This window comes from Podarcis melisellensis (assembly GCF_964234715.1).
Source record: "Podarcis melisellensis genome assembly, chromosome: 1".
NCBI lineage: Eukaryota > Metazoa > Chordata > Lepidosauria > Squamata > Lacertidae > Podarcis > Podarcis melisellensis.
In genome coordinates, this window is record NC_138528.1 from 121,920,195 (window position 1) to 121,934,589 (window position 14,395).

At 47.1% G+C, this 14,395-nt stretch overlaps 1 protein-coding gene across 5 annotated transcripts in view; it reads left to right on the forward strand.

Moving 5' to 3' along the window:
- Positions 1–14,395, forward strand: part of SLC39A10 (solute carrier family 39 member 10) — a 56,439-nt gene that overhangs the window by 38,321 nt on the left and 3,723 nt on the right. For all 5 annotated transcript variants that reach the window (XM_081916108.1, XM_081916107.1, XM_081916105.1 and 2 more), the window contains 6 exons: positions 2,975–3,144; positions 4,112–4,327; positions 7,726–7,846; positions 9,373–9,744; positions 11,932–12,012; positions 13,566–13,756. In XM_081916108.1, coding sequence (XP_081772234.1) covers positions 2,975–3,144; positions 4,112–4,327; positions 7,726–7,846; positions 9,373–9,744; positions 11,932–12,012; positions 13,566–13,756 — 1,151 coding nt within the window. The remainder of the gene's footprint in view (positions 1–2,974; positions 3,145–4,111; positions 4,328–7,725; positions 7,847–9,372; positions 9,745–11,931; positions 12,013–13,565; positions 13,757–14,395) is intronic.

Below are 14,395 nucleotides of genomic sequence, written 5' to 3' on the forward strand. Positions count from 1 at the left end.
CCGAATCATAGAATTGTAGAGTTGGGAGGGACCCCAAGGGTCATCTAGTCCAACCCCCTGCAATGGAGGAATCTCAACTAAAGCATGACAGATCGCCATCTAACCCATCGTTCTGCCCGGACACTGAGGTCCAGCACCAAGGGCCTTCTGGCGGTTCCCTCACTGCGAGAAGCCAAGTTACAGGGAACCAGGCAGAGGGCCTTCTCGGTAGTGGCACCCGCCCTGTGGAACACCCTCCCACCAGCTGTCAAAGAGAAAAATAACTACCAGACTTTTAGAAGACATCTGAAAGCAGCCCTGATTAGGGAAGCTTTTAATGTTTAACAGACCACTATATTTTAATACTTTGTTGGAAGCCGCCTAGAGTGGCTGGGGGGGCCCAGCCGGATGGGCGGGGTATAAATAATAAGTTATTATTATTATTAACCTCTAATGAAGGAGAGCCCACAGCCTCCCAAGGGAGATGTTTCCACTGTCGAACAGCTCTTCCTGTCAGAAAGTTCTTCCTGATGTGTAGTTGGCATCTCCTTGTAACTTGAAGCCATTGGTTTGAGCAGGGTGAAAACCTCCAGAGCAGGGTGAAAACAAGCTTGCTCCATCTTCCGTGTGACAGCCCTTGAGATAATTTAAAGATGGCTATCATACCTCCATCTCGGTCTCCAGCTAAAAACACTTAACTGTTCTTGAGTTGCTTTCTATTTATTTATTTTAATTGCTAACAAATGAAATAATTGCTGGCACTCAGCTAGTGGCTCATCTTTATTTATGAATACTTAGACTAGCAAGGTAACTCTGAATGTGGAAATGAAGCCAAGCCATTAAGATGGCCTGTAGCTATGGGCTACAGAAGGGCGAAGGCCTCCCAACACCCCTGCCTTGTTCTGGCCTGGCTTTGCTTCATACAGTGTTTTCTTTGATGCCAACTTCCTCCTTTACCCCTCTTCCTCCCTTGTCTGCTCTTCCCTTGGTTCTCTTTGTTTCTTCGCTCTGCCACCCCCCCTCCAGTGTTCCTTAGACTCCTGCCTCCTTCACCCTCTTCACACTTCTCCTACCTTTTTCTGATGCCAACAGTGGATCGTGACCCATTTTCTCCCTTCTGTTGGCATCTTCTGTCTCTTTCCTAGCCTGTGTGTTTGGCCTAACATGCCTCCTGTAAGCTTTCTGGGCATAAGATGCTGTATGAAAGATATATTTAAATTCTCCTCTTAATGGCACCCTTATTGAACCAAACGCCCTTCTTAACAACTGCAGAACAGACCTCAGGGGATTCACTTAAGCTGAGGGTGCCAGGTATTCATTTGCCAATGTTTGGGGCCGAAGCCTGGATGCTCCAAGCCAGCCTTCAGCTTGGCTTTTCCCTCCCCATTGTTTCCTATATGAGGCTAAGGATTCCTTCCCAAAGGTTATAAGCACTCTTACGCCTCTTTTCTTTTCCGCTTTTATGATGTTGCCTCTCCTCCTTGCATCTGGGAAACAGCTTAGGAGGCAGTAGGACCCACGCAGGACCTCGCTCACAAACTTGGGTCGCCAACTATTTTGGGACTACAGTTCCCATCATCCCTGACCTCAGGTCCTGCTAGTTAAGGATGATGGGGGCTGTAGTCCCAAAACAGCTGGAGACCCAAGTTTGGGAAACCCTGGCCTAGATGCATGGGTCCTGTTGATCCCATTACTTTTCTGTTACAAGCTGGTGTTGGAAGGTGCCGCATAATTAAACGTTGAGCTAGATGCTCTCAGGAGAAGCAGCACTGCCATATTGGGTCTCTTCCCCTCCTTTTCCCTGCAACATGTAAAACTGAATATTCCATCAGGGTGTGCAATTCTCTGACATGCGGATAACTTGTCACAAGGGATTTTGTGTTTGGCTGTAGGAGTGATTTACCTGCTTCCACTTTCAGCTTCCATTTCATTCTGCGGTGTGTTGGCTGTGTCCAAAGCTAAAGCTCAAGCCATTCTCCTCCGCCCCCCGTACTGCCAAAAAGACTCTTCAGAGGGTTGGAGAGATCAGTTGACTACCGGGGGCAATACAGGGCTACAGTAGAAGATGTGATCGCTTGAAATCAAGGGGACAGGGAACCTTGAAGTGCTGCAAGCACAATATCCCACATATTTTCTCTCATCCATGGTAGCCATGTGAGACATCGAGTACACAATGATCTGCAGAAACCCCTGGTTTCTGGAGAGGTTGGTGTGAGAGGGTGCAAGGAGAGGAAGGGAAAGACCTTCTTGCTTACAGAAGGTTGCCTACCTCTGAAGGTCTGTTTTAAGTGTCATTTTTCAGTCAGCTTCATAAAGTGCACGTCGCCATTATCAGGGTGAGTGGGAGTTCTGGGAAACTAGCATGCAAGAGGAGCTTTCAAATTAGTTCATGCTTTGTGAAAATTACGGCTATAGATTTTAAATTCTAGAAGGGTTGCTTGTCCTCAAGGAAAGGCTCACGTGCTGTGTTGGGACAGAGAGGTTTTGTTGTGGTAAAATGAGAAAAATGCTGGGAGGAATTGTGACAGACGGAGGCAATGGATGCAGCCATTTGCTGCACCATAAGGCGTCCCCTATTAAAGGTGGAGTCAGTTCTGTGCCCAGAATTTTCAGTCTTCACTGGGTTTGAAGTAGGCGGCGAAACCTGGCATTCTGTATCCCATTTATTCTAGGATTTGCCCTAATGAAGCTTTTCGGGTAGAGTTAAATTTGCACTAAGTATTATAACAAGATTACAGTTTGACCCCGGAGATTACTTCTACGGTGCGTGTAACCAAAATCATACAGATTAAAAAATAATAACGGCAACAACAAAATCCTGTCGTGCAGATGGTGAAAAATGCATCATGATGGTTTGCATTTCAGATCTCAGTTTATAGTAGGCACATTTTGCTTAAGAGAGAGCTTCCTTTGAACAGTAACCAATTACTTTTGATGTCTTTAAAAGCTTCCTGACGTTTTTTTCCTGTTTTTTCTCCCCTCTCCACTTCCACAGCCTGGATTTGTGGCATCATTTCTATCACAGTCATTAGCCTGCTGTCCTTGCTAGGTGTGATCTTGATTCCTATCATTAACCAAGGGTGCTTCAAATTTCTCCTCACCTTCCTGGTTGCTCTTGCTGTAGGAACAATGAGCGGAGACGCGCTGCTTCATCTGTTGCCACATGTGAGTTCTAACCCATCCCTTGCACTTCTTGTGTGTCTTCCCTTTCCATCGAAAGCTCCTTAAGCACTTGCAAAAGCATCCACACATTTAACTTGTGTTGCCTCCGCTAACTTGTCTGCTGATGGCAGCTTTCCAAAAAGAAATGAATAAAAACAAGAGCAGACCAGCCTTTCCCACTGCCTGCTTGATGTTATGCTGCTGCAGTTTCTCATTGGCCCCAACCAGCATTGCCAATGGTTAGGGATTCTGGGAAATGTAGTCCAACAGCTTCTGGTTGGGGGAGGCTGGAAATAGGGAAATAGGAACATGCCTTAAAGGTAAAGGGACCCGACCATTAGGTCCAGTCGTGACCGACTCTGGGGTTGCGGCGCTCATCTCGCTTTATTGGCCGAGGAAGCCAGCGTACAGCTTCCGGGTTATGTGGCCAGCATGACTAAGCCGCTTCTGGCAAACCAGAGCAGCGCACAGAAACGCCGTTTACCTTCCCGCCAGAGCGGTACCTATTTATCTACTTGCACTTTGATGTGCTTTTGAACTGCTAGGTTGGCAGGAGCAGGGACTGAGCAACAGAAGCTCACCCCATTGCGGGGATTCAAACCGCCGACCTGATCGGCAAGTCCTAGGCTCTGTGGTTTAACCCACAGCGCCACCCAGGAACCTGCCTTACGCAGAGTCAAACCATTGGTCCATCTAGCTCAGTATTGACTATAGGCAGGGTATCTTCCCTTACCCGACCTGGAGATTCCTGGGAATGGACCTGGGACCCTCTGAATGCTCTGCCGCTGACCGGTGGCCCTTCCAAGATGGACCCTCAGGCTGATCTAGATCAGAGCACTCTGTGTGCGAGAGGGAAAGAGAAACCTGACGTTTCTTTTCTGGTTGTAAAGGGCAACACGACGCATCTTGTAGACCTGGCTTTTTACTTTGGAGGGTGCTCACCGCATGTCTTTCTCTTACCCGCCCTTAGTCGCAAGGGGTGCACAACCACAGCCACGAGAACCACGAGCACCACCACGAGCACCAGCATCTCCATGGCCATTCCCACGGCAACGGAGGAGCGGTCCAGGGCTTCCTAGAAGAGTATGATGCTGTGCTGAAAGGGCTGGTGGCCCTGGGCGGAATTTACCTCCTGTTCATCATCGAGCACTGCATACGAATGTTCAAGCACTACAACAAACAAAGGGTATGTTTTGACATCTCTTCGGTGCTCGTGTGCAATGAAGATGTGGGGAAGAGTAGGTCTGAACACTTAAAAACGGAGCCATTAATGGAAAGTGTGCAAAATTGCCTGCTGACCTAGTCTAGCCAATAAAATTTAATTCTAGCAGGTATCCAGGTTTAAACAGCCAGCAGAACCCAAGAAAGATTTTGTTGCCATTGACCATATACACTAGGTTCTAATGTTAGCGACCAAACCGACCGGTTGCTGTATGTGTGACACTGAATCACACCACTGACCCATCTAATCCAGTTATCGTTGGTCCTGACTGGCAGCCGCTTTCTGAGTTAAGAAGTACAGACCCTCTGACCTGGGTTTCTTTAAAGTGGAGGCGCTGGAGGTTGAATGTGTGACTTTAGGCATAGAAATCCCGTACTCTTCAACAGAACAGTTGTGGATCCAGCATTTTTAACATCCAAACTTGGCAATATGCAAAAAGCTCTTCCTGTGAAAGTTTGGAAGCATTTGAAAATGACTTGAGTGATGAGTATCTGTTTTAAAGCTTTTTTAAAATATATATATAAGACTAATGAGTCTTTCTGGAACGATGCCCAGTGAGACAAGCAAACAACAGTATGTGCAGCAAGTATTATTTTCCCATCCTTTTTAAAAATAGAGCAAGCTTTCCAACCTCACTCAAGGACAGTTGTGCCTTGGAAGCCGAATGGACTCTGTTCCAGAAGTCCGTTTGACTTCCAAAATGTTCAGAAACCAAAGTGCGGCTTCCGATTGGCTACAGGAAGCTCCTGCAGCCAATCGGAAGCCCCGCCGGAAGTTCGGGTTCCAAAGAATGGTCGCAAACCAAAACATTCACTTTCGGGTTTGCGGTGTTTGGGGGCCAAAACATCTGAGTACCAAGGTGTTTGGGATCCAAGGTATGACTTTGCGTGGAAGGTATATTGCTCTTTTACTAAGGTTACTGATAGAATCACTGTCTTTGGTGTGGGGCAAGTCTAGGTTGCTGATTTCACTTGTTTTTCCAGCTTGACTGCCTCACATTCCTCAAGATGGGGTAGTCAATGCTGTGCCCTCCTGACTTGGCCGGGAGTCCCCAAACCAATCACCCCCAACCTGCGTGGCCCGTAGCTGGCGAGTATGCTACAGCCCAGCAACATCTTGAGGGCAGCACATTGGCTACCCCTTGCTCTGTGAAACATCCCTGAGGAGTAAAGTTTCTGCTGCAAGGGAAGATTAACACTGTGCTCCTTTCTCTTGTTTTGTATTGCTTTCAAGAGTCTCATTCATCTCCTCCACTAGCACTTCCTTACCAAAGAACCACCCTACTGCTTAGCTATTTGTGGTTGCACCCTGTTCTCCCAGGCTCCCGGTCTAGTTTTTTGTTCTTGTCAGAGGCTAATTGTCTGGTCCCCTCGCAGTTTTATCGCCCCTAGAAACTTACAGGGCAAAGTGGATCTGTCCTAGGAATTTGGCAGCTATAGAAGCAGCTGCAGCAGCAAGCAGTTGTGTGCAAGGGTGTTGTGAAGGCGTCAGCCCCGAGAAGTTGAACAGGCTTGATCTGTTCTCCCAGAGGGTAAAGGGATTGGGATTTAGACTGTCAGAAGCTCAGGCGGTCATAAGATGGCTTGCGAAAGAGGAGCAGCTTCCCCAGGCAGACTTGTTACTATAAACCCAAACTGCTGGGATCAGAGGGTGTGTTCAACATAGGAGGGAGCTGCCGAAGCTGATTTGTCTTTACATGTGTTTGGTCTTTTACAAGATGAAGGACCTATTAAATGAAAGAGAGAGAGAAAGCTGCTGTGGTACAATTCCCTGAAGGGTGTGTGTGTGTGTTTAAGTCAAATTAACCTGATTTCTAAGTTACGAATATGTGTTACATTTTTGTCTTCCTTTGAACATTTGCCTTTTAATTATTTTTTATTTGACTAGAACTGGGGCAAATCCCAACCGCTTGGGCACCTGAGCCTTTTGATCAGGGCGCAAAGAACTTGAAAAACTTTTCACTTGACCTTTCAGTGTTCTTCTTTTGACAATACAAGTACAGTCGTACCTCGGAAGTTGACGAATTGGTTTTAGAAGTCCATTCGACTTCCGAAACGTTTGGAAACCCAAAGCACGGCTTCTGATTGGCTGCAGGAAACTCCTGCAGCCAAACGGAAGCCCCATCAGATGTTCGGCTTCCAAAAAAAAGTTCGCAAACCGGAACAATCACTCACAGTTTTCCATCGTTCGGGAGCCTGAATGTTCGACTCCCAAGGTGTTCAAGAGCCGAGGTACAACTGTACAAGCTAAAAATACTTATTGCTGCCTTTTGGGTGGGCGGGGACGGGAATCGGGTAGTTTTCAGTATCCCCAATTGAAAACTGGAGAAATGGCAGTGAGAGTTCTTCTATAATAGCCTTCCCTGAACCTGGTGTCCTTCTGACATTGTTGGGACTCCCGACACCCATCATCCCCAACCAGTCTGCCTAAGGGTCAGGGATGAAGTCGTTCAACACCAGGTTGCAGGAGACTGTCCTGTACAGTGAGAAACACAACAGGAGAATGAACCCTTCGCAAGAAAGAAGGCACAACTCATCTTCTTGTCTCATGCTCACAATTCAAGATCCCTGTAAGCAGGGATGGGGAATCCATGGTCTTCCCAGATACGTTGCTGAACTCCCATCATGCCAGACCATTGGCCAAGCTGGCTGGGACAAGATGGGAGCTGGAGTCTCAACAGCACCCGGAGGAGCACACAGGCTCACCATCCCTGTTACAGACCACCTCCTGAGTCCCTCTTCTCCCCTCCCCTGCAGCCAGAGGTGCTTCTGGGGCACTGGAAACACTGCGCTTGGTCATTGCCCACAGGAGCACAATTAGCCTCTGTGCTGGGAACCCAGGGAATAAAAATCCATTGGCTATCATGGGTACCTGAATATGCAAGCCTTGTGTTGTTATGAAAGGAGACTCCTGTTGTGGTTTGCCCGGTGCAGGAGCAGCAAATCCAGCGAAGAGGAGGAGAAGCTTCCCTAGAAAATCAGGAATTCCCCCCCCCCCCCACATGCACAGAGCTGCATAGGAGGGGAAGGACTGGGCTGATTTAAAAAATGAAGCACCTTTATGCACGGGGAAGGAAACGTAGGCAAAGAGTCTTTGCAAGGGACGTAGCTGCAAGATTTGCGTGATTCTGAGAAATGAGATGCATTGGATGAATCAGTAGCTGAGCCACTGTTTTTTAACATCCTCAGTGGTGCGGGGGAGTATATTTTTAGGGGGCCGCAGCATTGGTTGGTCATTGTGCCTTGCAGCTCTTCACATGGTCTTTTTGCCTTTCTTCATCGCCATCCCTGTTGTTGCAAGTAAAGTTAACTGCCATTAACTGCCAGGTGCCTTCTTCCCCCCTTCCTTTTGCCTCTTTTCAGACTAAACAGAAGTGGTGTAAGAAGAAACAGAAGGTCGATGATTCGCCAATTGGAAGGAAACTTTCAGATCATAAGCTAAACAGGCCGGATGCTGACTGGCTTCAGCTTAAGCCTCTAGCAGGTATACCATTCATTATCAGCCTGTCTGTGCTCACGCAGCCTTTGCAGAGACAACTGTGTTGTACGACCATTAATCCGGCCTCGTGGCTTAGTCTCTCCCTCCTTCTCCGTCTCAACCTTAGTCAGTAAATCTCCTTTAATTGATGACTAGAGCTGTCACCTGATAAAGGAATACTAGCTGAGTAATCTTACAAATTCCAGCCCATTAATTAAATCAATTAGATATGCATAGATTTGCATTCTTTCTTCATTTTAGGCGATGTACGTCACAGTAGGGGACGTGGGTGGCGTTGTGGGTTAAACCACAGAGCCTAGGGCTTGCCGATCAGAAGGTTGGCAGTTCGAATCCCTGTGACGGGTTGCTGGGTCCCTGCTCCTGCCAACCTAGCAGTTCAAAAGCACAAAAGTGCAAGTAGATAAATAGGTACCGCTCTGGCGGGAAGGTAAACGGCATTTCCGTGCGCTGCTCTGGTTCGCCAGAAGTAGCTTAGTCATGCTAGCCACATGACCCGGAAGCTGTACGCCGGCTCTCCCAGCCAATAAAGTGAGATGAGCACCACAACCCCAGAGTCGGCCACGACTGGACCTAATGGTCAGTAGTGCCTTTACCTTTACGTCACAGTAAGGGGTACCATTTTGAAAGAAGTGTTCTTTAACCTTTTTCTTCCCCCTTCGGATTTTTTTTTTTTTTAATTTGCTGCCCAATCAACTGATTCACTGGTTCTCAACCAGTGTGCCATAGCTAGGGATGATGGGAGTTGTAGTCCAACAACAGCTGGAGGGCCAAATTTGAAAAACGCTGCTGTAGCCTGTCTAGGCTCTCACCTTGAGTGGTATGAATTGCTACCCACATGTATTCACAGCAGGAACCTCCCCAGCTCCCAGTTCATCAAAACAGCGGAGGAATGGGGTGGGCAAGAAAAAAAAAGAGGTTAGCAATGAGTCACAGCTGGTGTCTCCCAGTTCTGACAAAACCCGCAGCCCTCAAGGTTGCTAGGGAAGGACATGCAGATGGATTTGCTGGTCTTCCTCTCTATATCTCTTCTTCTCCCCAGCCAGAAGCAGCAGCATTCAGGGTCCTCCATTCAGGGATTCGCCTGAGCTTCTTAATGAAAACAAATGCATAGGCAGGTGGCACTTTGTACATGGACACTTTAGCATTGTTTATCTTCAGTATATAAAAGAGTTTTATCATCTCATTCGTGCAGCTGTTCTCTTTTCATACATGTCCATGTGTGCGTGCACAAGCACACAAGAAACATTGCCAGCCACAGTTTCTCGGCTAAAATAAGCCTGCCTGTAAGTTGCAATTCATGGTTACCCTTGTTGTGCTGTTACATGTTGCTGTCAGGGCTGATCTTCAAAAAGTACACTGCCAAAAGGCTAAAAGATAGGAACTGGACCTCTTTAGCACCTGATGGGCATGCTAAGTGCTGCGGGTAAGTATTGGCGGCATCTCTGTCTTAATCAATGCCCCATTGTCACCCCTAATTAAGACCCTGTCTTTCTCTGGCTCTTTCGATACAGGAGCAGATGACTCTGTTTTATCCGACGATCGACTTAATGAAACAGAACTAACTGACCTGGACGGCCAGCTTGACTCCCTGCCAAAGACCTTCCTGTCCGTAGAGGAGGAAAACAGTATGCTCCACTCCCATAACAATGTATCCCATGGCGTCCAGGAGAACGATCGCCCCGACGTGGAGTACGAAAGCAACCACCGAGAGGATAAAATCGTAGCTCGAAAGCACAACCACATCTGGTCCCACAAACACTCCCACCATTCTCATGGACACTGCCAGTCCGGCAAAGACCTGAAAGACACTGGAATAGCGAACATAGCCTGGATGGTAATAATGGGAGACGGGATCCACAATTTTAGCGACGGGCTGGCCATTGGTAAGTGCTTTGGGGTGTGTTCTTTGCCGCTAGCTATACTGCAGAAAATACAGTAGCCCGATAGTATTGACGACTAGTGCCTAAAATAGCTAGGCTCTCTACAGAAAATTCAGAAATGAAACAGGCTTTGTCTTTGTTGAGGAGGAAGGGGGAAGAAGGGATCTGCTGGGAAGAGGGAAGGTTCTGCTTGGAAAAAGCAGGTGTAGTTCAGGGATTCCCAAACTTGGGCCTCCAGCTGTTTTTTTGGACTACAACTCCCATCATGAGCTAGCAGGACTAGAGGTCAGGGATGATGGGAACTGTAGTCTAAAAACAGCTGGAGACCCACATTTTGGGAAACCCTGCTGTAGATAGATCCACTCCATGCTATCTGCTCCTTTGTGTAGCAGGAACACAGTGGAATAAAACCTTGCTCACTTCTGATGGAAATGGCAGACCAACTTCCACCCTGTAGCTACCAGTTACCTACCATCATGGAAAATAACAGGAGCGGCCTTGGCAGGAAGGAGAGCTTCTCCTAGTTTATTGAGAGGGGCATGGGCTTGTTGGAAGAAACACCACCACTGAGTTGGGTAGTGTGCATTTTTATCGGGGAGCAAGATGGAATCTTCCTGATAATTGTTACCAATGGAGGCACCTCCCTTGGTGGAAGGTTAGGAGGTCCTGCTGATTCTTCCAGCCCCAGCAACTGACCACATAGCTGGGGCCTCCATTAATTTCGTCAGATCTTGCATGGAACAGGCGCTTGCATTTCAGCCGGCCCAGCGCAGGCCATTCCAAGGAAGTTAGCTGTGTGGTGTTGCTGGCCGTATCAGTCCCTTGTGAGTCAAAGGGACAGGAGCCTTAAAGACTACTTGAAAACAAGCTTACAGAAGTAGCAGTGTGTTAGCAGCCCACCTACACGCACCTGTTCTAATCCTTTGATCTGAAAAGAAACGAAACAAACCCAGCCCAGTTCTCTTTCAATTTGCAAACCCAGCCCTGTGATTCTTACCTGTGGTAGGCAACCAAACCCACTGGCTATTTAGGTGGTCAGCCTTAGCCACCCCAATCTGATATCTCAGACAAGTTGAAAAACATGTTATATCTTCTTAATCTTCCTTGCTATAGATCCCACATGGAGATGATTAAATTGTCAAGAGAGGCATTCTGCTTTCAGCTGCCATTCCTAGCATTTTGAGTGCACTATTTGTTTTATTTTATTGTTTTATGTTTGATTTTTTTAAAAATCAAGGGCAGGGAGGGGATCAAAATGATTGGTAAAAACAGATGAACAAAACTATTCAAAACAGTTTTAAAAAAACCCTTAAAATTAGCAACAAAGGATAAAGGTCATCAACATTCTACATATCTGGGTAGGCTTTTCTAAACAGATGTTAGCAAGGTGCCCAAAAGAGCACAGTGAGGGCAACCTGCCTGGTATCAGCAGACAGGGAGCTGCAAAAGACTCAAAAGATCGATTTCTTATAAATGCAGAACGAGTATTATATGGCATCTGTAGCAGTGCCGGTTCTGCAGATGGAAGCAGTCAAGTCAGCATATTGGGGTAAAGCAATCTCGCAGGTAAATGGTTGCCAGGTTGCTAAGGGTTTTATGTACTAATAGGAGCACCTTCAACTTGGCTCCAGTAGCAGATCGGCAGCTACTGCAGGTTTTGCAAGCTGACCAAGGTCTCACAGCTGTCGTGTGTCCTTGTTTTTATCGTGTTTGATGCTCTCTTGGTCTGACACACCGAAAGACAACGTTGCTTTTGGTTTGGTGCCACAGAGAAGTCACTAAGGCTGCAATCCTAGGCTCCACTTACCTGGGAAGAAGACATCCACAACCAAGTGGGGCTGAGTTTTGAGCAGACAGCACATGGGATTGCTCTGTAAGATAGGAGCTGGCTTTTAAGCCTGAATTTCAGATGCGGGAGGAAAGGGTCAAAGAGCCGACCGTAGCCTCCTGGGCCTTCTCATCTGTTCATATTTTCCCAGATTCTAAAGACAGCACAGTTCCTTTCTTTAAACGTAGGACAGAACATTTAAGAACAGATATTCAAAACACAGCTCCTGTGGTTAACGTTACAAAACTCGGAACAAAGAAAGCTCTCATTTATTGTCTCTGCTGATGGATTTGCTTGAAAATAACCAATCTGAAAATAACTGTTCCTTTGTTGCGTTTTGTGTTTCCCTCTTGCCCCCTCAGGAGCAGCTTTCAGTGCTGGTTTGACCGGAGGAATTAGCACATCCATAGCAGTATTTTGTCATGAGCTTCCCCATGAATTGGGTAATCAGTTAATCTGATGTCAGCTGTGCATGCTTCTGTGATTGAATTTTTTTTTTCATATTAAAAGATTGGATTGTTTTTGTGGCCAAAAATATGCAGGGTATATCTGGCGATGCAGCAATAACTGACACAGCTGCATTTGTTTATGTAGTTCTCCCTAGGAGGGGAAGGGGGGTGCTGTGCGCTTCCCACCACCATTTGGGGCCACACAGGATCATCTAGTCCAACCCCCTGCAACATGGGAATACGCAGCTCTCTCACACAGGAATCGAACGTGCAAGCCTTGGTGTTATCAGCACCATGCTCAAACCAATGAGCTTTCCAGGCGCATATTATTGAAGGTTCCGCAACTTGTGTTCTAGAGAATTATCATAGAAAGGTCTGGAACAGAAAAGTAAAAATCACACATAGGCCCTATGAACCAACCATTGCATGCTCAGAAGTCTCTGGGTGACTAGGAGCAGCTATCAGAAATCTGCAGGCAAGGTCCACTTTTGCAGTCTTCTCAGAACTCCCATTCTCTTGCTTACTTCCCCTGGCTGCTTTTCTTTGGTCCTGGGAGAAGCAAAGCACTGCTAGAGTGTGAGTGAGTGAGCAAGTGATGCTTAGAGAGCTCATTGGTCTTTTAGCAAGTACCTATGGGGGCTGGTCTTGCAGATAGATGTTGCTACAGGAACCTGGAGGCTTCTGAATTTTGGCAGTTCATAGGATGCCACCTGAACCAGGCCATGGGTGGCTGCTTATGATGTGGAAATATGTTGTCATTGATGTGGATGCAAGCATGTTCAGAGGCCTGTGGCCGGCAGTCTGCTGAATTTGGGGGATTGATGATGCCTGTTAAATGAAACTTGAGCATTTGTTTCATTACAGCTTAAAAACGCTATGCAGTCATACCTTGGTTTTCGAACAGCCTACTTCTCAAACGTTTTGGCTCCTGAACGATCGAAACCCATAAGTGACTGTTCCGGTTTTCAAACGTTCTTTTGGAAGCCGACCATCCAACGGGGCTTCCGATTGGCTGCAGGAGCTTCCTGCAGCCAATCAGAAGCCGCAATTTGGAAGTCGAACAGACTTCTGGAACAGATTCCATTCACCGTCCAAGGTATGACTGTATCCTCTTATCAATTCATGTTAGCTGAGCCCATCCCTTGCTTAGAATGACCCAGAGCATGGGAGACTCCTGCCCAACCATGTGCCTCAAGGACAGCAGCACTCATTATCTCATTTCAAAGTTTCTATGTTCTCTCTGGCTGCTTTTCTTCCCCACTGCCAGTGAGCACTTCCACTCCAAGGGCTTACAGGATTGCAAGGGGGGGAATGAATTGATCAAGTCGTAGACTTTAAAGGATGACAGCCAGCTTTCCCCCTTTGAAATAAAACGGAATTTAAAAAAAACAGAAGAACGCCAGTAGCTCGGACCCGCTTGTTTTTCATCCCGCTGTTTTGCCTGTACAGCAGGCATCAATATTACACTTTTGCATTTCTTTAAGCAAAGATTCCCTGAACTTTTTTGGGATCACGTTGCCATTCTGTCTCTCTCTCTTTCTGTTTAGGGGACTTTGCTGTGCTTCTGAAAGCAGGCATGACTGTGAAACAGGCCATTGTTTACAACCTCCTCTCAGCCATGATGGCTTACGTAGGAATGCTAATAGGGACAGCTGTGGGACAGTATGCAAATAACATCACCCTGTGGATCTTCGCAGTCACCGCCGGCATGTTCCTCTACGTGGCCCTGGTGGATATGGTAAGAGCCCAGGCTACTTCGCATTGTGTGTAGTCATCACAGCTCTGCAATAGCTTAATGAAACTCAGCAATCTAGGAATAGTTGCTGCATGGTGTGCTAGAGGCCCTTGTGGTCTCTTCCAACTCTATGATTCTATGATTCTAGGTGCTCCCTTTAGCCTGTGCCCTCCAGATACTGCTCTCTGTGACTGTTGGACATGCTGGCTGGGGCAGAGGGGAGCTGGGGTCCAGCAACCTCTGGGAGGGTGACACAGGTTCCCCCACTCTGCCCTGTAGTCCTCTCCCTTTTGAATTAACTCCAACCACTGCCTAAGTCTCCTCCTTCTATTAGGTGTGCAGTAGGGGAGCCACTTCAGCAGAGTTCTTTCCCGTGGAAGGTCCAAAACCTTAGGTTGCATGCAGGAAACCACACTGCTTCAGTGAGTCCCAAGACAGAGGAGATTGGGTGCCTGAAACCGGTATGACATTCAGATCACAATGCCTGTTTCAGACATTTTGAGTTGGCAATACAGTCGTACCTTGGAAGTTGACCAGAATCTGTTCCGGAAGTCTGGAAGAATATACAAAACCATGGTTCCAGCTAATTAGGTCCTCCACTCTAAGCAGTTTAAACAACCCTTAGCTTAGGGAAGAAGCAGG